Genomic DNA, 22,015 nt, shown 5'->3' with positions numbered 1-22,015 from the left:
TGAAAATCAATCAGAATTAATCACACAATATTCTAATATTTCAAATTTAACTAAAATAATTTACCAAAATCAATCCGAATAAATCACACAGCAAATTATTATTGGTTAACAAAATTAAATAACGTCTTACTTTACATTTTACATTATTGTGAATAATGAAAGTGAAATTTTAATATCCCGAAAAAATATTAGAGGATAAAAATCAAATAGTCTTTATTATTAGTATAGACATTGAGAAGGTAAAAAGTAGTAAAAAAACATAAACTGAGAGACAGTGATAGGAGAGAGAGAGAGGGTTTTACTGATTCTTTAATTTATCGCTACTCTCTTCTCCGGCCCCGTTTCCATTATCAGGTACGTTTCTCCATTCTTCGATTAAAGGTGTATGTATATCCCTCCTTTTGAAAATTTTGATGATTGATTATTGGTGACACCAAATATTGAAGCTTAATTCGAACAATATATAGTTTTTCTCTTTTTGAATTTGTTTCATCCCCTTTGGCTGTTGTTTTAGTTGCAGAGATCGTCTTTGTAAGCTTATAGAATTAATTCTTCAATTTAATTTGAGATATTAATTATTTGTAATTGCCTTTAACCTGTTTGATAAATTGTCTGAGACGGGAAATGTTCACATTGGTATCTAATTATATATTAATACTGGATTGGAGCTGTTGGGTGTTAATGTTAGTTGGATTGGAAGCATATTGATTTAGTGTTTTACCATGTAGATGGCTGAGCTTTCAAGTATTTCCTAGTTGGAATTTGAAAGAACCAGTCTTGAGGAGCCATTAAAGAGGGGTTTTACTGTTCAGGTATGAATTGTTTTTGAGAACTTATTTTGAGTTTGAAGCGTTCTTTTAACAGTCAAAATTTCCTATAGGCATTATGTGTTTCTTGAAATTTGTAGGAGAGGAGGGGAGGAAAAAGAGGTTGAGTAACCAACATGGTGGTCTCCAGTTCAAATCCTCACAGTAAGGAGATATCCATTAGAAAGAGGATTGCTAGCATGTAAACTTCTCACTTTCCTTCTCTATGCCGTGTTATGCCTGCTTTTATATTTATATTTCATGTGTAATTTTTAAACTCAGCACATTGTAATGCCTTTGAAACCTCCCTACATGGAAAAGTTATGTGAAATATTTGACATAGCTGTTCGGCTGATATTCCAAAATTAAACTTGAATTTAATGTGTGATTAAATTGTATTTTTATTTTTTGCGCTGAAGATTAAATTGTATTTCAAGTTTATGAAACGAGGTTTTATCTGTGGAAGAATAAAGAAGGAACCTCTAAGTTTTAGACTTTTGGGCTTAGGAATTTACAACTACAGGGTTATGATGTGTTGGAACTGATTACTAATTTTTGAAAAAAATCATGCTCTATGCTTTAGAGCTCAAGCTAGCTCCAAGCTATATTTTGGTATGCTGTGTTGAGTAAAGTAAACTCTTACATGATGAAGGTTCTAATAACATTATTGGAATTGCACATAATGTTACAAAGTGCTAGGTAAGTTGCAATCTTAAAATAAGCAGTTCTTTCTAAACAATTAAAAAAAAAATGGGTATCAAGGAACGTTTCTTGCCATCTCAGGCATTGTATTACGAGTTTTACAATGTTCTTATGAGACTCTTCATATCTTTTATCGTTGGTCATTATAGAAACTGCAATTGTATCATGAACTGATAATGGGGACATGTAATTATTTTAGATTTAATAAACGAGAAGATGATTTTCCGTCACTGAAAGAGTACAATGACTATTTGGAGGAAGTGGAGGACATGAGTAAGTTTTTCATATTCTTCAGTTGCCCCCACTCCAATTTTTGCTTTTTGTTATTTATTTATTTTTAAATTCTTGTTCAAGTCATTATTTTTTCACAAAAAAGAAAATTATTTTTTGTCGCAGCATTTAATTTGCTTGAAGGTATAGACGTTGCTGCTATTGAAGAGAAAATTGCACAGTACCAGGAAGAAAATGCTGAGCAAATAATGATTAATCGAGCACGGAAGGTACTTAAGAAATTTCCCTTTAGTATTAGTAAGTTTCTAAATCTGCCATTTTCATTTGCAGTTGGAGATTATGAAGCTTTTATTACTGAATTTAAGTAACTTGGTAATTAACAAACAGGAAAGTGAGTTCCTAATGTTGTTATTGAAAAATTCATACTGGATTATTTGTTCTGACTCTGACAATCAAACAGGCTGAAGAATTAGCTGCAGCTATGGCTGCAAGCAAGGGTCCGGTTACACAATCTGAAAATGATGGGGTGAGTATGAAGTTAATGATTATTTGTTTCTAGTGGTGACTATGTTTCATTTCAATCTCATCCTTAGAAAAGACAAATAATAGTTATGCATCATTTTCTAATGGGGTTGGGGACTGAATTGCTTTTCGGATTATTGGATTTGAGTAAGCTACTCAGCCTCGATAACTAAAGTTAGAAAAAGAAATCATTAAGTGCATATACAATTAAGATACAAAGGCATAAAAGACTATTTCACTTTCCCTCTGAAAGTCTATTATGTATTAATTATCATCTATTTCTGATAACTGATGAGTTTTTCAATGCAATTGGAATAGGGTCCAAGCCAAACCTCTCAAACAGGACTCGGTACACAAGGCCAATATGCTCCAACTGTTGCAGGTGGACAACCACGGCCAACTGGCATGGCCCCACAACCGCTGCCGCTCGGAATGGGCACTGACATCCACGGTTATGCCATTGACGACGAGGAGATGTTGAAGCTGCGAGCGGAGAGAGGTGGAAGGGCTGGAGGGTGGAGTTTAGAACTGAGCAGGAAGAGGGCACTTGAAGAAGCTTTCACCAGCATTTGGATATGTTAACTAAATTATGATTTCTTATATATGAGATATCCCATCTCATCAGCTTTGGCATTAGTGAGGAATGTAGAAATATTTAACTAAATTTATGATCTCTTTGACAAACTAGTGTGAAGATAATTTGCGTTCATGTATAATGAGAGATTATTTATTATGGATTTTCATCTACAGATTACCTTTTGTTAGTAAAACTAAAAAACATTGTGTCGTTTTGTGGACTTAAACGACATAATAATTAAGGACCTGTTTTCTTCCAATACCAAACTCAGGAAGATTTTCTTTTTTCCCTTCTCTAATGAAAGAATCAATCCTGATACTTGATTTATAATCAAGAAAATGCGTAACAGCAAAAACAAGTTAACAGAGTGGATTGCTATAAGCTATTCGAACTTGTTGAAAATATTTTCAACCCAAGTTATCAATAAGTGACATTAATTTAATAATATATATAAAATAATATTTAAAAACTAAATGTAATACTTAGACGTATTTTTATTTATTCATCAAATAAAAGGAAATTAACACCAAAAGTACCACGAACAAATGATCTATTCTCATGAATAACGAAAACAGAAATTAAAACCTAAAATTTAAAGAACATATGTAAAAGAATGTAGTTTATACTTTCTAGCAAGGAAAAAAAAACCTAATCCAAAGCCCATAAATTTCTGTAGCGAATTTCATTCTCTAGCTTTGGAGGAAGATCATTATGAATGTGAAACAATTCACGAATTTGTTGACTTGATTTTCCCTTGAACATATTGGCCATTTTTCTAGTCAATACATTCAACAATCTTGTGTTGTTGAGATAATCAGCCGCTATCAGTAGCTGATAGAGGGTGACTTGGTCTATGTCGTTTATGTGATGCTTGAATTCATCATCGTCATTGTTGTCGTTTTGACCATTTACATCGTCGTTTTTGTGGCTCTGGCATCATCAGAGCATCATACCCAGAATTTTGTTGTTGATGTTGGGCAATGGGAGTTGCTGATTGACCCAAGCATCTTTACCACTGCATCTTCGATGTTGAAACTTATTCCATTGGAGGATACTAGTGTTACTTGCCTCCTAGACATCTTTGATCACTCTTTGATAATTAAGAATTTTTTTTTTAAAAGGAAAATATTAATTTCTTTTTGTTTGATAATTAAGAATAAAGAGAGTAAGTTTATAGCTATATATATATATATATATATATAGGGAGGGAGTGAGGGCCTAGCTCTTCGATCTCTTATACTAATTAGAGTGGGATTCTTCTCTTATATAAATAGATATTTTTTAAATTATCTAATTGGGAAATTATCTATTGAGAAAATAAGAAATTCTTTAGCTTGAATTATTGATTATCAAACTTGGAAGTAGGGATTTTTATACGTAAATAAAAGAAGTAATATATATTATACTCATAAAATTTGGATTAAAACTTCATTTATTTATTATTTATATAAAATACAATCTTGGGAAATTATCAATTTTAGAAATAGTGTATTTAAAAAAAAAATAGATATATCTTTATTATCTAATTTTAAATAACAATTTTTATCAATACACTTTCAAAATATGAAGTAATATAATTTGGATTATCATTTATCACTTGCTGTATTTTAAAATTAAAATCAAAATTTAAGCATTAGTAAAAAAGATAAATAAAGAAAAGTTGAATTAATATTTTATTTGTTTTCTCCCCACCATATCCTATTCGAATCCAGGTTTTATGGTTAAGAAATATGGTTTTGTTTTTATTTACTAACACTTTTTCTTGACTATATGATTGGGATATTACTATTAAGAAAATGAGAAATTATATAAATTTAAAAAAAAAATATTTATAATTAATGTACCCTTGATTTGGAAATAATGATTTTCATATATATTATCAAAATAAATGAATATAATATTATTAACGTGAAATTTGAATTTAAACTTCATTCAGTACATTTGAAAATAAATACTGTACTTATTTAAACCAGGATTATTATTATTATATAAAATACAATCTTGGTTCTCTAATTTTATCATTTAAATAGAGAAGGATAGTAGGAAAAAGAGGTTGAGTAAGAAACATGGTATGTACAGTTCAAATTTAAATAGAAAGGAGATATGCATTAGAAAGAGGATTTGTAGCATGTAAACTTCTCATTTTTCTTCTCTGCTGTATGCTTTTATACTTGTATATATTTCATCTTTAATTTTTAAACTCACCACATTTTAATAATGGAAAAGTTACGTGAAATATTTGTGGTATTTCGAAATTAAACTTTTCAATTTAATGTGTGATTAATTAATTAGTGTTTTCAAGTTTAAAAAACGTTATTACCCTTTAATCCTTAACTGTCATTATTATAAAAACTGCAATTGTGAATCATGCACTGATAATGGGAATGTGTCATTATTTTAGATTTAATAAACGAGAAGAAGATTTTCCATCATTGAAAGGGTACAATGACTATTTCGAGGAAGAGGAGGACATGAGTACGTAAAGAGTGTTTCGTATCTACGATTTTTGCTTTTCGTTATTTATTTTTAAATTCTTGTTCGTGTTATTATTATTTTTTCACAAATAAAAAAGGAAATAAATATGATTTTTGTTGCAGCAAGTGAATTGGTCGAAGGTATAGATGTGGCTGCTATTCAGAAGAAAATTGCACGGTACAAGGAAGAAAATGCTGACCAAATGAAGATAAATCAAGCACGGAAGGTACTTGAGAAATTTCTCTTATTATTAAAGTGTCTAAAGCTGCCATTTTCATTTTCACATTATGAAGCTTTTATTGCTAAATTTATTAAGTGAGTTACAATAGAATTGCCATTGCCATGTTCATTATTTACTTGCCATAACTACTAATTGATTATTAAACAGGCAAAAGAATTAACTGCAGCTATGGCAGCAAGCAAGAGACCTGTCACACAATCTAAAAAAGATGGGGTCAGTATGAAGTTAATCATTATATTTTTGTCTCTAATAATACCTAGTGACTATGTTTCATTTCAATCCAACTCTTCTAATGAGGTTTGGGAAAGAATTACTTTTTGGATCATTAAATTTCTGAATAAGCTACTAGTGATGATAACTGATGAGCTTTTGTATGTAATTGGAATAGCTAGGGCCCAAGCCAAAGCTCTCAAAAAGGACTCGGTACACAAGGCCAATATGCTCCAACTGTTGCAGATGGACAACCATGGTCGACTGGCATGGCCCCATGACCGTTGTCGCTCCGAATTGGCGCTGACATCCACGGCTATGCCATGGACGAGGAGGAGATGTTGAAGTTGTGAGTGGAGAGAGGTGGATGTAGCGCCTCAGATTTTTACTTAGTTAGATAGTGTTATCTTACGCTGTAGTATTTTAGTTTTCATGGATATTGGTTCAAAGCCGGGATTTAGTTAAAAACTCGTAGAGCTAGTTATGGATTTTATAAGTTTAGTCTATAGTTTAGAAATATTGATTTTATAATAATGTTTTATTAATGAAGATAGTCCTAAGAATATAATTTATTATAACCTAAGATATAGATAGAATAATTAAGAATGTGACATTTGTCACATGTATGTTTATTAAAGATTTAAGGTTTTAGATGGATAAAAATAACCATGGATAAGTCTAGAACCTTCCCTCAGAAGCTAGGATCTCGTACTACTCAGTCAAAGTAGTTTAAACAATTTTAAGTGTGCTTAAAATGTGTAAAAACGTGGTTTAGTATATCAGTGTAAGTCGATATATCGCAGCTATATAGGTCGATATATCGCCTATGCTTTTACGGAAAAAATACGTCGACTTTGCATGAACGAAACCACAGACTCTCAAGATTATGGTGTAGGCGATATATCACCTATAGGGGGTGATATATCGACTCCAATGGACATTTTTGAAATTTCGTGGAATCTGAAGCTAGAAACAGCCCTCAACAACCTGTACTTGTTCCTGAACGTTTGTGACCGAGATTTTGGCATCTGTTGAGCAAAAATGTTATTTTTAATCATTTATTTATTCATTGAAATGAGAGTTAGTTTTACTCCTTGAACTCTATAAATATGACCCTTCACTCAGCCATTTTCATCATCTTTCAAACACTTTTCAAACCCTTAAGCTCTATTTTCGTTCTAGAGAGAAACAGTAGGGTTTTGGGGTTAAAGCTTTCAAATCTAAAGCTTTTCTAAACACTTGGGAAGTAAGCTATTGTGTGATTTTGGTGTATGAGGTATAGATCGAAGCTCTAAGTTGTCTAAGGTACTCTTAATCTTTAGGTTTAGTCCATTTCCATTCTTCTTATTCTTTCCTTTTATTTCAAAATCTAACTCGTTATAATGACTTTTGGTTAGGTGTTCGACTTCTTTGAAACTAAAGAGTTTTCTTGGTAAGTCTTTATTCTGATGGTTTAGATCTTCTCTTCATCTTCTTTTCTCTAGAAAACTTATGGTTTCTTTATGTTTGATTTTAGGAGTTTCCGATCCCGCACTTGTCTTCAATATCCCCAATTTGGTAAGGAAAATTAGGTAGTTTAGTTTATGTGTTGTATGACCTAACATTTCAGGTACAATAAAGGGGTAAGTGTGTCTGGACCTAAGATTTCCAATGATGTATGACAGACTTATGTCCGGTAAGCTCGGTTGCCAAAATTTTATGACAGACTTAAGTTGATGTCCGGTGTATGACAGACTTATGTCCAGGGCTTAATAAGCACTTATCTTTTTATTATATCTTACTTGTTGTTATGACCTATGACTTATAGTTATGATTATGACTTATGACTATGACTATGAACTATGATTATGATTTATGATCTATGATTATGACTTAGGCTATGATATAATCTAAGGTTTTATGATGTGGTATGATTAGTATAAATAAGTTTTGTAATGACTCTTGTGAAATTTATGATATGTTTGATTATATGATGATATGAATGACTCTTGTTTGTATTTTCCTTATTGGGCTTAAAAGCTCACCCCTTATGATGTTGTTGTTTCAGGCAATTAAAGATAGAAAGGCCGGTGGCGAGTGGGACCTAGGAGCTTCATGATATACTCATGGGGACCATATAGTCGAGGAAGATCAAGCGGGCCTATTTATTTTTATTAAAGAATGTTTTCTTTTAAAGTTTTATTTGATGTTGCTCATTTTAATATGTTAAAGACAATTATTTTATTTTTGTAAAATCATGGATCCATATACTTATTTTTAAGTTTTCATTCAATAAAAGAGCAATGTTTATGATTATGATCCAAAGTTGTGTTCTCAATAATTTATGAGAAATTAGGGCGTTATAGTGGAAGGGCTAGAGGGTGGAGTTTAGAACTGAGCATGAAGAGGGCACTTGAATAATTAGCTTTCACCAACATTTGGATATGTTAACTAAATTATATGATCTCTTATAATTGTACAAAACCTTAAATTTAAAGAATATATCTAAAATAATGTAGTAGTTTATACTTTTTATCAAGAAAAAAGAAAACCCTAATGGAAAGCCCATGACTTGTTGTGGATAATTTTATGCATTAGTTACGGAGGAAGTTCATTCTTAATGTGAAAGCAGATTATGAATTTGTTGACTTTTTTTGCCCTTGAATATAGTGGCTTCTTCTAGTCAATACATCCAACAATCTTGTGTTGTTAAGATAATCAATCAATCGCCATAAGTAGCTAATATAGTGGATGATTTATTAGTATAATAATTTGTTTATGTGATGCTTGAGTTCATCGTTAGTGTGTTCATTGTTGTTGTTTTGACCACCTATATTATCATTTTTGTGGCTTTTCCACCACCGAAGCACCATACTCAGAATTTTGTTGTTGCTATTGGGAAATGAGATGACCAAGTTTTGGTTACAGTAGCCATAGTTGTTGTTCGCCAAGTTCTTGATTGTCACAAGCATCTTAGTCACCACGACTTCGATGTTGAACCTTATGTTGTCAAAGTATACTGGCTTTATTTGCCTCAAATTATTGGAAGACATCTTTAATCTTTGATCACTCTTTGATATTTTTTATTCTCGAGTTCTTTTGTTTTATTCATACTCTTAGAATATATTAGCTACATAATACTTGTGTTTAGTTAAAACCATTCAACTACTCAAATAATTACGTTTTGCTATTTTGTTAGTTTGTTTTAGTTAGTTTCAGAGATACTTACTGTCTTTATAGCTTTCATGGTATCAGCACACACGGTTCTCATTGTCATTCCGCTTGCCTCTTTCTTGGTTCTTTTTTTCTTCTTCTTCTTCTGTTTCACTCTTTCATTTTCTTTGCCCTCACCAATGGCATCTCCTCCTTCATCTTCTCCACAATCCACAACCATCAATCCCACTGTCTCTGCTCACATTAATGGCCTTACCCCTCAGCAACAATAATTCACTGTTTTGTCTCAAGCCCTCAATCATACCTTAAATTTTAAACTCAACTGCACCAATTTTATTCTTTGGAAGGCCCAGATGAAAAATGTTATTCTGGCCAATGGAATTGAGGATTTTCTTGATGGAACAAACATCGCTCCTGCTCAATCTATCGAAGGAGTCTCTGGCTTGAATCCTGAATTTGTTCAATGGCGTTGCAAGGATCATCTCATTCTCAGGTGGATCTATTCTTCTCTTACTAATGAAATTATGTCTCAGATTGTAGGGCATAATACTGTTAAAAGTCATTACCGTATCTAGAATGTTCTAGAATATACTAGGAAGAACAAAGAACATTCTAGAAAGTTCTTGAATAGCTTAGAACTAATTAGACAATATAGAAAGTTCTAGAAACATTTAGAAAAATGAAGAAAGTAGTTAAATAAATTATAAAGTTAGAAAATTCTAGAAAAATGTAGATGTTTCCTTTGTAGCCTATAAATACAAATGTAATGTGTGTCCAAGGTAGTAGCAAAGTGAGTGTCCCAAAAGTAGTCTAAGTGAGTACTATATAAGTGTGTGTAAAGAGTGTGAGAGAAGTCATTAGTGAGTGTTCCAAAATAAAGTGTAAGTATTTAGTGTGTGTTGTGGTCAAATATTGTATTCAAGTCTTGGTGTAATTACTTTTGTAATAATAAAGTAATTACGTTTTCACGTGTTGTGGTGTTCAACAATTGGTATCTGTACGCCCTGATTTTCCCACGGGCTGATTAGCGAGCTGAGGTACGACCTGATCATGATTGCCAGGCAGACATCCCCAGGTCCGGAGTTGTTGTCGTAAGGTCCTACCCCCTTAGCTCGGGGTAACCTAAAGGTTCGCCAATGTTGCCTAAGGACTGAGTCTAGACTTTGAAGACCGCAGGTCGAGGGAGGCATCCAGCTCTAGGCACGAGCTGGGTTTGAAGCTGTGACCTTTTATAAAGTCAACCACACAAGGGAAACGTGCGCATATCAGACATCACATGTTTGATATATCCCTGACTTCTCGGACACGCAGCAGGAACGTGCGTATTCAGACACCCACGACTGGGTTTGGCCGTGCAGCCCATTATCTCCTTACCTATTGATTTGACCACACTTATGTGTCAGGTTTAGGAATTAATCATGAATGTCACATAGTTGACATGATAGGTAAGAAGGTCACGGGATGACCTTCTTACCAATTCCCAGGTGCCTTCTTCTATAAATATGGAGACCTTGGGAGTTAATAAGGGTTGGATGCTCAATTGTAAGAAAGACCCTGTAATCAAATATTCAGTATATAGCAATAATACTGACTAGTGGAGTAGAAGGATTTTAACCTTTGAACCACAAAAAAAAACGTATCTTGAGTCACCATTTCATTTCTAAGATCATTTATCTATTTCGGTTCAACCTAGGCACTAATCCCTTTCTCTTTTTTCTTAATTATCTGTTGGCGAAGAACCGCGTCAACAGTTTGGTGCTTTCATTGAGAGCAAGTTCGATTAGTGCTGTCACAAACATCCAACTATGGTGACCATTTGATCCAGGCACGGCAACGAGACGGAACAGCATGATGGGCAAGAGGCTCATCATACTGCCATCCCTAGTGAACAAATTCCTGAAGTCCAACAGCAGCCCGGCAAGCAGCCGGCGGGCCAAGACGACATTGGAAGTTCGGCACCCCGGCCACCTAATCTGAGCCCATGTTATTACACGGCGGTGGAGATGGAAAATGCTTAGTTGAGGAGCCAGCTAGCAATAGCTAACCAGCAGATCAAGGATTTGCTAGCCCGACTACCCCCTCTCACAACCGATGCTAACGTCGGAGAGAGGCAAGGCGAGGCTCCTAAGTCTCTCCAGGGTAATCGGTCCAGGCATAGTCGCTCGGACAGTCTTCCGACAGCCAACTCCACTCCTTTATCACACCGTCGAGAGGAAAACTTCAGAGGAATGCCTAGAGCCGAACAATAGCAGTACAGCTGTTCGGTCAGAACTTCGACTCCTAGCTCCCAACCAGCCTTGAGTGCGCCCAGGGCAGCTCGAAGAAATTCCAGAAGGAGGTCCGGGGAGGGCTCCCAGCGTCAGCCCGTCCCCAACAGCCGTCTTGCGCCTCAACCAGGTTGGCCGGGCCGAAAGGCCCCCACCGAACTTGATCCGACCTGACAGAACCAGGATCGCCTCCCCGGTCAGGCATCCTCTGTCTCCAATCAGATATCCATCTCCTCCTCGGCCCGTCCGAGATATCCCGGCCTATGGAAGTAGTAGGCGAAACCCGCCATCAGCCGGACCGTCGCGACGTAGTAGGGCGCCAAGGGAAATTCCAGATCCTCAGCACCAAAGGCAAGCACCGAGCCTCTCCAGCAGGAGCTACTGGACCGGTGGTCGTCGGAGTGATCTTTCTGGCGGGGACCTGCGTCAGCGTTTGAGTTCGGCACAAAGCCCACAAGCCACCCAGGGGGGAGCCAGCAGGAGGAGACAGCCATGCTCGCTCAAGGGGGGGCCTGTCCGAAGTACGTAACGGTGGGAATGCCCCAAATAACCTATCTCAAGATAGGAGGGGTAATAACCCACCAAATATGTACAATGGATCCGGAGCTGTTGAACAGTCCCGGAATAACCAAGGAAATCAGGACCAAACCCTCGAGCGCCTGGCCCAGATGGAGGAGCTGATGAGGAAGCTCTTGTCAGAAAAAGAAAAAGATGAATATGATTCAGGGGACGAGAAGGAGCTCTTCGCCCCCAGCATAGCAGCAATGGCTTACCCACCTGGTTTTCGTATGCCACACCTGTCTAAGTTCAATGGAGACGGAGACCTGTCGGATCACCTAGGGATGTTTAACACCCTAATGATGGCTCACAACATCGGCCCCGAGCTGAGATGCTTGATATTCCCTTCCACACTGACTGGACCAGCCAGGCAGTGGTTCAAGCAAGGCAAAAGACAATCAATCAGCTCCTGGAAAACTTTCTCGACAGATTTCAAAAGGGCATTCCGAGCCTCCCAGGCTGTCCGTGTTCAGGCTGACTCTTTGGCTAACGTGAGGCAGCAGCCCGGCGAAACTCTGAAGGCCTACCTGAGCAGATTTGTGAACGTCGCTGCTCGGGCCAGAGATGCGGATGATAGCTCCAAACTCATGGCCATGAGAACTGGAATCCTCGTCGGAGGGGATCTCTGGAAAGACATACAAAGAAAAGGAGTCAGCTCGGTTAACGAATTCCTTAACAGGGCCCAGGAATGGATCAACCTGGAGGAAGCCGAAGCCGAAGCTGCTGAAACCAGCCAGGTCCCTGATCAACCCGCTGGAGTGGGGACGGAGGTCGTGGCAGCGACCCAAAACATCACACAGAACAACCAGCTCGGTGGAGGTAAAAGAAAGGGGAATGGTGAAGGCATCCAACACGGCCAAAAGAAGAATAAGTTCGTAGACAAGTTTAAGCCTGTCTACGCTACTTATACAGAGCTCACCCAGTCTAGGGAGAATATTTTCCTAGCTAATTCTACTCACCTCCCCTGGAAGAGGCCCGAGCCGTTGAAGCACCAAAAGGGGAAGAGAGATAGCTCCAAGTTTTGCCGCTTTCACAACGATGTTGGCCACAACACCGACGATTGTAGGCATTTAAAAGATGAGATCGAGACTCTCATCCGAGCCGGCCCTTTGGCTCAGTACGTGCGGAACAGGGTTCCAGCAAGTCGACCCGCTCTAGAAGTCCCGGCCAGTCAGCCCGGGTCTTGGATAGATCAGGACGTCCCTCCTCCCGTGGTTGGAGGGGAGATATCCACCATTTCTGGAGGTCCACATGTGGCTGGCACGAGCAGGGGTGCCCAAAAGAGGTACGTGAACGAACTTAAAGCGCACAATGGAGAAGAGTTCGTCCCGAAGCAACGCCTGCCAAAGCAACAATGATTGGAGAAGCAACCAATCATTTTTACAGAAGATGAGGCGGGCCATGTCCAGTTCCCGCACAATGACCCTCTGGTCGTAGCAGTTCAGCTCACTAATCGGAGGGTTAGGAGGGTGCTGGACGACAATGGGAGCTCGGTGAACCTCCTATTCCGTTCCACGTTAGAAAAGATGGGTTTGACTGTCGCCGAGCTGAAGGCGACCTCCATGATGTTGTATGTTTTTTTAGGAGAAGGATCGGTGGCCATAGGGACGATCGAGCTGGTGATCACCCTGGGAGAAGGACCTCGAACAGTTTGTGGTCATCGACTGCTCCGCTGCATACAACGCAATTTTGGGATGACCTACGCTCATAGCCTTTGAGGCTGTCACTTCCATTCGCCACCTCGCGATGGAATTCCCTACTTCCACGGGAATTTGTACTGCCCATGGCGATCAGCTCGCTGCCAGGGAATGCTACAGCATTTCCATGAAGGGAAAATCTAAACCCGGGCAGCTGGCAATGGCCATCCAAAGTGGTGAAGAGGAACTCGGGACCCCTTGGTTGGTCCTGAGATTGAAAAACCTCAAAGCGCCGAAGGGGATAATATCGTCTTAAGTGAGGATATTGACCCCCGAATAGGCGAGGACAGATCCGAGCTCCAAGCTATTGAGGAGCTCGAGGAAGTAAACATTGATCCGTAGAATCCATCACGGATGGTCAAGCTCGGAAAAAACCTCTGCAGCGAGAGGAAGTCGGAGCTGGTCAGATTTCTGCGGGATAACATGGATGTGTTTGCGTGGTCACACGAGGACATGGTGGGAATCAGCCCGAGTGTCATCATGCACACACTTCATCTGGATAAAAGCGTTCTTGCGAAGTCCCAGAAGTAGAGACGCCTAGGAACAACCCGGGCTGAAGCCTTGGAGGAAGAGGTAGCCCGGCTAAAAAAATGTGGCTTTATCCGTGAAGCCAAGTTTCCAATATGGGTCGCCAACCCCGTGCTGGTCCCGAAGCCCAACGGAAAGTGGCGGACCTACATAGACTTCTCCGACTTGAATAAAGCCTGCCCCAAGGATTGTTTTCCACTGCCAAGGATTGACCAGTTGGTGGATGCCACGGCGGGGCATGAGCTCATGTCCTTTATGGACGCGTACTCGGGCTACAATCAGATCTCCATGAATCCGGCGGATCAGGAGCACACCAGTTTCATGACCCCGACTAACGTTTATTGTTATAAGGTCATGCCCTTCAGGCTGAAGAACGCCGGAACTACGTATCAAAGGTTGGTGAATAGAATGTTCGCAGGCCAGATCGGAAAAAACATGGAAGTGTACGTCGATGACATGCTAGTCAAGTCAAAGACTGCCAATAACCATGTTTCCGACCTGGAGGAATGCTTCAAGATACTACGGGATTATGGCATGAGGCTAAACCCACAGAAGTGCACTTTTGGAGTCGCATCGGGAAAATTCCTGGGTTTCATCGTCAATACCCGGGGAATCGAGGCAAACCCCGACAAGATCAGATCACTGCTCGAGCTTCCCTCGCCCATGTCGCGAAAAGATGTCCAAGGCCTGACAGGAAGAGTGGCAGCCCTTAATCGGTTTATTTCCAAGTCCACCGATAAGTGTTTGCCATTCTACAACCTGCTTCGAGGAAATAAGAAGTTCGAGTGGACAGAAGAGTGCGAAAGCGCTTTCCTCGACCTGAAAGCACATCTGGCCGAGCCACCCGTACTATCCAAACCAAAAGCAGGAGAGCCTCTTTTTCCCTACCTGGCTGTCACGGAGGATGCTGCCAGTGCCGTATTGGTCCGGGAAGAAGACTGGATTCAGAAGCCAGTCTACTACATTAGCAAGAGACTTCTCGGAGCTGAATCCCGGTACCCGTTGATGGACAAATTGGCGTTCTGCCTTATCACGGCCTCGCGAAAAGCTCAGGCCGTATTTCCAGTCCCACTCGATACACGTCATGACCGATCAGCCTTTAAGGCAGGTTTTGCAAAAACCTGAAGCATCGGCACGTTTGTTAAAGTGGGCAATCGAGCTCAGCCAGTTCAAGATTCTGTACACTCCGCGAACTGCTATAAAGAGTCAGGCCTTGGCCGATTTTGTAGCCGAGTGCACAGGATTCCAGGGGGATCCTGCAAAAGCCTCACCCCAGGTCACCTCGGCCCAGGCATCGTGGAGGATATTCGTGGATGGTTCGTCTAACGAGAACGGCTCCGGAGCTGGGATCATTTTGATATCCCCTGAAGGACATAGATTCCACTCGGCTCTGAGGTTCGGGCTTAAGGCCTCCAACAACGAGGCCGAATACGAAGCTTTGCTGGCCGAGCTAAGGATAGCTCTAGAATTGAAGGCGAGCTCCGTCCAGTGCTTCAGTGACTCCCAGCTCGTGGTAAACCAGGTTCTGGGTGAATACCAAGCACGAGGGCCCAAGATGGCTGCCTATCTAGCACGGGTAAAGGTTGAGCTGTCCGCGTTCGGGTGGGGCTCGATCGAGCAGATACCTCGGGAGCAGAACGCTAACGCGGACTCTCTCGCCAAGCTCGCCACCTCTGGGGAGACGGAGACCTTGGGGCTAGTGCCAGTAGAATTCTTGGAGAAACCAAGTATCGAGGAAACCAGGGCGGAGGTCGAGATGATTAACGCCAGGCCGACCTGGATGACTCCCATCCTTGAGTATCTCGTCGAGGGAAAGCTACCAGAAGGGCGTAATGATGCGCGACGAGTTCTGTATCAAGCTCCTAGGTACACTGTGGTAGATTGGGTGTTATACCGACGTGGGCATTCCCTACCTCTCCTACGATGTGTTCTTCTAGGCGAAGCAAAGGCCATCCTGCAGGAAGTGCATGAGGGTTTTTGCAGAGATCACACTGGGGGGCAAAGCTTGGCCTTGAAGGTCCTGAGGCAAGGTTATTACTGGCCAACTCTGTCTAAAGACTCAACCTCATACGTGAGGAAATGCGACAAGTGCCAATGATTCGCCACCGTTGCCCGAGCTCCCCCGGTCGAGCTAAAGATGATCTCTTCCCCATGGACATTTGCAGTTTGGGGGATCGACTTGGTTGGCGCCCTCCTTACTGGAAAATGTGGGGTCCGTTACGCCGTGGTGGCCATCGACTACTTTACGAAGTGGGCTGAAGCAGAACCTCTGGCAACAATAACTTCCAAAAAAGTTCTTGACTTCGTGGTTAAGAACATTATCTGTCGATTCGGGCTGCCCAAGAAGATTGTCTCCGACAATGGGACTCAGTTCGGCAGCGACCTGTTTATCGAATTTTGCGAAAGGTACGGAATTGTGAAAAGTTTCTCCTTCGTGGCCTATCCTCAGGCGAACGACCAGGTTAAGGCTGTCAACAAGACTCTCAAAGCGAGCCTCAAGAAGAGACTAGACGAAGCGAAGGGGGTCTGGCCAAAATAGCTCCCCCAGGTTCTCTGGGCATACCGGACCTCGCATCGGACTCCTACGGGTCATACTCCTTTTTCCTTGACCTTCGGGAGTGAAGCAATCCTCCCCATGGAGATTAAGGTACTTTCGCATAAGGTCCAGTCATATGACCAGGGTCGCAACCACGAGCTACTTTGCACTTCCCTAGACTTGATTGATGAAAGACGAGAAGATTCGCAGCTCCAGCTCGCACAATATCAACAGAAGATCACCCGCTATTTCAACTCAAAAGTAAAAAATCGCGCCTTTAGCGTTGGCGACCTGGTCCTCAGGAGAGTTTTCTTGGCCAGTAAGGACCCCAAAGATGGAGTCTTGGGACTGAACTGGGAAGGACCATATCAAGTTATCGAGGTCATTAAGGAAGGAACTTATAAGTTAGCTCGGCTTGATGGAGGGGCAGTCCCACGGATTTGGAACGCCATCCATTTAAATAAATATTATCAATGATTCACTTGTAAGGCCTGAAAGGCCATTTTTCATGTATTACGCAATGAGAATCAACTTTTTGTTTATGTTTGTACATGTTTTTCGAGTGTAATCTGAAGTAACCACGAAAGACCCTTTCCCAGTTACTTGGGGGGCATATGGTACCTGGATATAACCAGGTCGCCTTAATGACTTAGAAGTTGATTCATATCGATTGATCGTTGTTTTTCTTAAAAAACGTGAGATATTGGTAAGGATTAACACGAACTAAGTCCTATCCTGGATTTAACCAGGTCACAAAACTTAGAGGTTGATTCATATCGATTGATCGTTGTTCTTCTCGAGATATTGGTAAAAATTGACACAAACTAAGTTTTCAAATTAAGTTCCTGGATATAACCAGGTCATAAAACTTAGAAGTTGATTCATATCCATTGATCGTTGTTCTTCTTAAAGAGCTCGAGATATTGATAATAATTGACACGAACTAAGTTTTCAAATTAAGTTCCTGGATATAACTAGGTCATAAAACTTAGAAGTTGATTCATATCTATTGATTGTTGTTCTTCTTAAAGAGCTCGAGATATTGATAATAATTGACACGAACTAGGTTTTCAAATTAAGTTCCTGGATATAACCACGTCATAAAACTTAGAAGTTGATTCATATCTATTGATCGCTGTTCTTCTTAAAGAGCTCGAGATATTGATAAAAATTGACACGAACTAAGTTTTCAAATTAAGTTCCTGGATATAACCAGGTCATAAAACTTAGAAGTTGATTTAAATCTATTGATCGTTGTTCTTCTTAAAGAGCGCGAGATATAGATAAAGATTAACGTGAACTAAGTTTTTCAAAATTGTAACTAAAATGCGTAGAGGCAAAGGGAAGTAAATCAATTAACAGTAAAATTGGGTTAAATTGTCTCGAGGTGGAAGCACCTCATGCAAAGGTTACACAAAAAATTAAAAAATATTGGAGGAAAGGGCTCGAGAGAGGAAGGCCCTAAGCTCCGCCAGGTGGCCCCTTGGAGGTCGCCGTCTCGCCCTGCTCGGCTGCGCCGAAGCCTTCCCCGGCCTCGGAGGGCGCTTCTTTATCGAGGCAAGCTTGGAACTTCACCAGTAAGCGCTCCCAGATGTTCGCTGCCAGGAAAGAGAAGTCGGTGTCCTGGTTATAGGCCCAGCAATGATAGAACATGTCTTCCATGGCGGCCTCTGAAGTTGCCCGCTCGGTCGCTAGCTCGGCCTTGGCCTCCGCCTTCGCAGCATCTAGGTCTGCCCACGCATTGGTGAGGGCGGTCTCGAGCTCTTGAAGCTTCGGGTGAGTCTCTTCCAACTCGGCCTGCGATGCCGCCAAGGCATCCTTAGCCGCCTGCAGAGAAGCCTGGTGGGTGGCCACGGCCGTTTGGTGCTCGTTCCTCATCTCCTCGAGCTGAGTTTTGGTCCTGGCGATGTTTCGATGAAGGGCAACGATGCTCTGCGAAAGCAGAGAGGCAATTGCCTTAGAAAAAGAGAAGAAAGAAAAAACAGGGCAAAGTGTGATAATAAAAAACCACAAAAGGGTAAGGTGAGCTTACCGTCAAGGCCATGCCCAGTGAAGACTCCAGCATGCCCACCGGGCTCCTAGTTTCGATGGCCCGGAGCTCCTTCTCGTTGAACTTGTATATGTGGCTGACGGCGTAGTTTGCAGACTCATACACTGTTCCCCGGAAGGCCTCTGGAATCTTTTCCAAGTCCTGAGGGTTGACTGGGATGCGTACCTCGGAGGGTACAATCGCCGAAGCCTCGAGCTCCGTTCCTGCGTCCCGGGCGGTGGTCGGAGCTCGCGGAGGGGGTGGGGGCATGTTGCTTCCCCCAGCAGCAGGAGGATTAGTTCCCACGACCTGAGCGGCGGGGGGCTGCTCCTTCTCCTTTGTAGGAGGCTTAGTTGGGGTTCCGGCGACTTTTTTCAACGTCCGGAGCTTCTTCATTTTTGGCCCAAAGGCCCCGGCTGAGGGGTTCCCCCTGGAGAATGCCCCTCGCAGACTCTCTTCGGGCTGAGACATCTCTTCTGTCAAAACAAAGAATTGGTTAACACCAAAGTTAGCAGTCTTACAGAAACAAAAACAAAAGGGGAAAAAGGAGAAAATCAAGTATATGTATACTAAAAGGGATCCTACCCCCCGGGAGAATCAAGTTAGCTAGAAGAACCTATGGTTACGACCATCGGTTTCGGAGCTCCCGTGGGAGAATCTAAGTCGATTATCTCCCGAGCTGGTGCAAGTTCTGGATCTGACTCTGGTCCCGGACTAGATTCCTCTACATATTGCCTAAGCCCCGGAGCTACGGCACCCCTCCGAAGTGATGGCCATGACCGAAGATTGGTCCCATACTCCTCGAATAGGATCGACCTAAAGGCTAGGGTGTTATCTACGACTACGGTACCCCTAGGTTGGCTATCTTGGTAATCCAGCACGAGCTGGTCGACACAGTGGAGCAGGGTTGTGTCCAGGTCCGGATCCCTTCGGTGACGTTGGACGATCTGTCTGGGATTGAACCTAGCTAGCCGGGGGTCGACAATGGCCCTATCTAAATTCCTAAACATATAAGGGTTACCTTGGCCAGAAGGACCCGCAGCTGCTCCGGACCGGATCCTCTCCTCGTCCATCCTCTGGGCGACCTCCAACGCCCGCTTCCTGTTCCTCACGAGGGGAACTTCGTCATCCTCCTCCTCCTCATCTTCATCCCCCGCGACCTCCTCCACGATGGTAGGTCTGGTGTCGCGGGCTGGGGGAAGCCCCCGGGGCCTCCTTAGGTTTAAAGTCTGATTTGGGAAAATCAGCTTGTAGGCCACCATCGTCTCGTCTGTTATGAGCACGTGATAATCCTTCTCGCTGGGGGGTAAGCCCGCCAGTCTCTCATATTGGGCCCCGAGGGTCACAAATTTCTCTGTCCTTGCGAAGATAGCTACAGGTTTAATCTAAGTCAGAAAGGGATACAGGAGGAGCTAAACGATACTTAACTTACGAGCTAAGGATGAAAAGCACTTACGAGGATGATTGAAGTAGTGGAGCTCGCAGTTTTTGAACCCCGTCGACATAAAGAGTTGATCTTTAAAGTCGTTGGTGTGGCTGGGCAGCTCGATGACCGCAACTGTGTTGGGGAATCGGGTTAAGTAATAAAACCCATCGCCTCGACCTCGCTGATCCGGGCTGGCCTTGAGGCAGAAAAAGTACAAAATGTCTGCAGGAGTGGGGTCCTCCCACTCCTGTTTCAAGAATAAATATCTTAACCTTGCCAACAACCGATAAGAGTTGGGGGGGAGCTGGAAGGGGGCCAACTTCACATAATTGAGGAAGTCAGCAAAATACTAATCGAGCGGGAGGAAGGCCCCCGCCTTGAATTTCTCATCGCTCCAGGCCACGAAGGCCTCGTCAAGCGGCGCGCAGCTTCGCTCGCCCTCTATGGGAGGTCGGGCAATCACTGATGCTCTCCCCAGCCCGATGTTGTGGGAGAGGAAGATTTTGTTGACCTTCGTCTGGTTGGTAATCTTTGAGACGATCCTCTCGCCTCAAAGAACGCGTCAGGAGCCACCTCGAGCTCCTGCTCCACCGCGGGCCCAAAGTTGGGGATTGGAGATTCGGGCATCGTCGCTTTTCCTTTGTCTTGCTGGGAGGCCGAGCTTCCCGCGGTCTTCTTTGGAGCATTCTTCTTCGGTGCCATCTGATCGCCTAGCGAACAAAAGAAAAGATTTCAGAAAAGGTGATCTGGGCATGAGGAAAAATCAAATGTTTTTTGCACGAGCTGAGGTAAGCCCAGCCCGTGGAGAGTGAGATCACGCGGTTCTATGAACACGCACCTGTGCTCCCAACAGATCCCCGATTACTCGGAATTCGTGTGTCAGGAGGGTCAGGTTAAAATTTTTCCTTGGAGGGAAAGTTCCAATAGGCATGAAAGGCAAACCCGCCTGTGAAGCGTGTCCCCTAAGCTACCCGGTTTTGCACCCAAAATACCAAAAATCCTGCCCATAAATTTTCCCCAGAAAAGGCACCCTGTAAACCATATTCCTAAGCGATTTCCTACTGCAAAAAAAAAAAAATATATATATATATATACCCTAACCTAAAAGGCTTTCACCCTTCTTACCCACAAAATCCAGTAAACCCTTGCATGCGGCTACAGTAAATATTTACCTAAGCTACAGTGAAAAATATTTTCAAAACGTGCACAGTCAGGAGACTTACAGAGTGTTTGGTTGGAAGGTGAATGTGGCAGTCGCCTAGGTTGGGGCTTCGTCAGAGTATTTGTTTCCAAGGCTTCAAAGGAATCCTTACACCTGAGCTTCTTGAACGCTGAGGGTGACTGACGGAAATAAGAGGGTTTTTCTTCTGAGATGAAGAGAGAAGAAGAAGAGAATTTATGAGAAATTTCGAATGAAAGGGTGGCCACCCCTTTTATATGCGTGAAGGGTCACGTGAAGAGGGCCGGTAGATTGCCCTGATGTGGGATCCAAGGCCCTCCACTCGAAAGATGAAACGATGGCTGGGCATAGGCTAGGCCATTTAATGCGGTTCTCGGAAGACGTACCATCACCCAACCACAATGCTCCACGTACTAGGCGCCTGCGTAAAGTGTGGAATGTGAAGAGTTCATGGGGAAGCGTAAAAGCCCCTACTGTGGCCTTATATGACGTCGTGTTCCACGAGCAGGGGCCTTGGGGGCAGATGTACGCCCTGATTTTCCCACGGGCTGATTAGCGAGCTGAGGTACGACCTGATCATGATTGCCAGGCAGACATCCCCAGGTTCGGAGTTGTTGTCGTAAGGTCCTACCCCCTTAGCTCGGGGTAACCTAAAGTTTCGCCAAGGTTGCCTAAGGACTGAGTCTGGACTCTGAAGACCGCAGGTCGAGGTAGGCATCCAGCTCCAGGCGCGAGCTGGGGTTTGAAGCTGTGACCTTTTATAAAGTCAACCATGCAAGGTAAATGTGCGCATATCAGACATCACATGTTTGATATATCCCTGACTTCTCGGACACGCAGCAGGAACGTGCGTATTCAGACACCCACGACTGGGTTG

At 42.1% G+C, this 22,015-nt stretch overlaps 1 protein-coding gene and 1 pseudogene across 1 annotated transcript; both read left to right on the top strand.

Annotated features, from left to right (window-relative positions):
- Window positions 1-218: 218 nt before the first annotated feature.
- On the top strand, window positions 219-3,010 carry LOC133782991 (uncharacterized). Its single transcript, XM_062222488.1, has 7 exons — window positions 219-354; window positions 729-812; window positions 908-1,008; window positions 1,708-1,781; window positions 1,905-2,008; window positions 2,200-2,265; window positions 2,580-3,010. The coding sequence occupies exons 3-7, from the start codon at window positions 944-946 to the stop codon at window positions 2,841-2,843; spliced, it is 573 nt and encodes a 190-aa protein (XP_062078472.1). The 5' UTR covers window positions 219-354; window positions 729-812; window positions 908-943; the 3' UTR covers window positions 2,844-3,010.
- Window positions 3,011-3,705: 695 nt separating this feature from the next.
- Window positions 3,706-6,117, top strand: LOC133785869 (uncharacterized; annotated as a pseudogene).
- The last annotated feature ends 15,898 nt before the right edge of the window (window positions 6,118-22,015 follow it).

The sequence above is a fragment of the Humulus lupulus genome, chromosome 6 (assembly GCF_963169125.1).
Source record: "Humulus lupulus chromosome 6, drHumLupu1.1, whole genome shotgun sequence".
NCBI classification, from domain to species: domain Eukaryota; kingdom Viridiplantae; phylum Streptophyta; class Magnoliopsida; order Rosales; family Cannabaceae; genus Humulus; species Humulus lupulus.
The sequence above is the reverse complement of the archived record's forward strand: the minus strand, read 5'-3'. Positions and strand labels throughout refer to the sequence as shown.

What these genes read in the sequence shown, in the direction of transcription:
- LOC133782991 (XM_062222488.1), top strand. Translation starts at nt 944, where the DNA reads ATGGTGGTCTCCAGTTCAAATCCTCACAGTAAGGAGATATCCATTAGA. An exon ending in AGAAAGAGGATTGCTAGCAT is followed by an intron (nt 1,009 to 1,707) that starts GTAAACTTCTCA and finishes TAATTATTTTAG; the next exon opens with ATTTAATAAACGAGAAGATG. An exon ending in CACAATCTGAAAATGATGGG is followed by an intron (nt 2,266 to 2,579) that starts GTGAGTATGAAG and finishes CAATTGGAATAG; the next exon opens with GGTCCAAGCCAAACCTCTCA.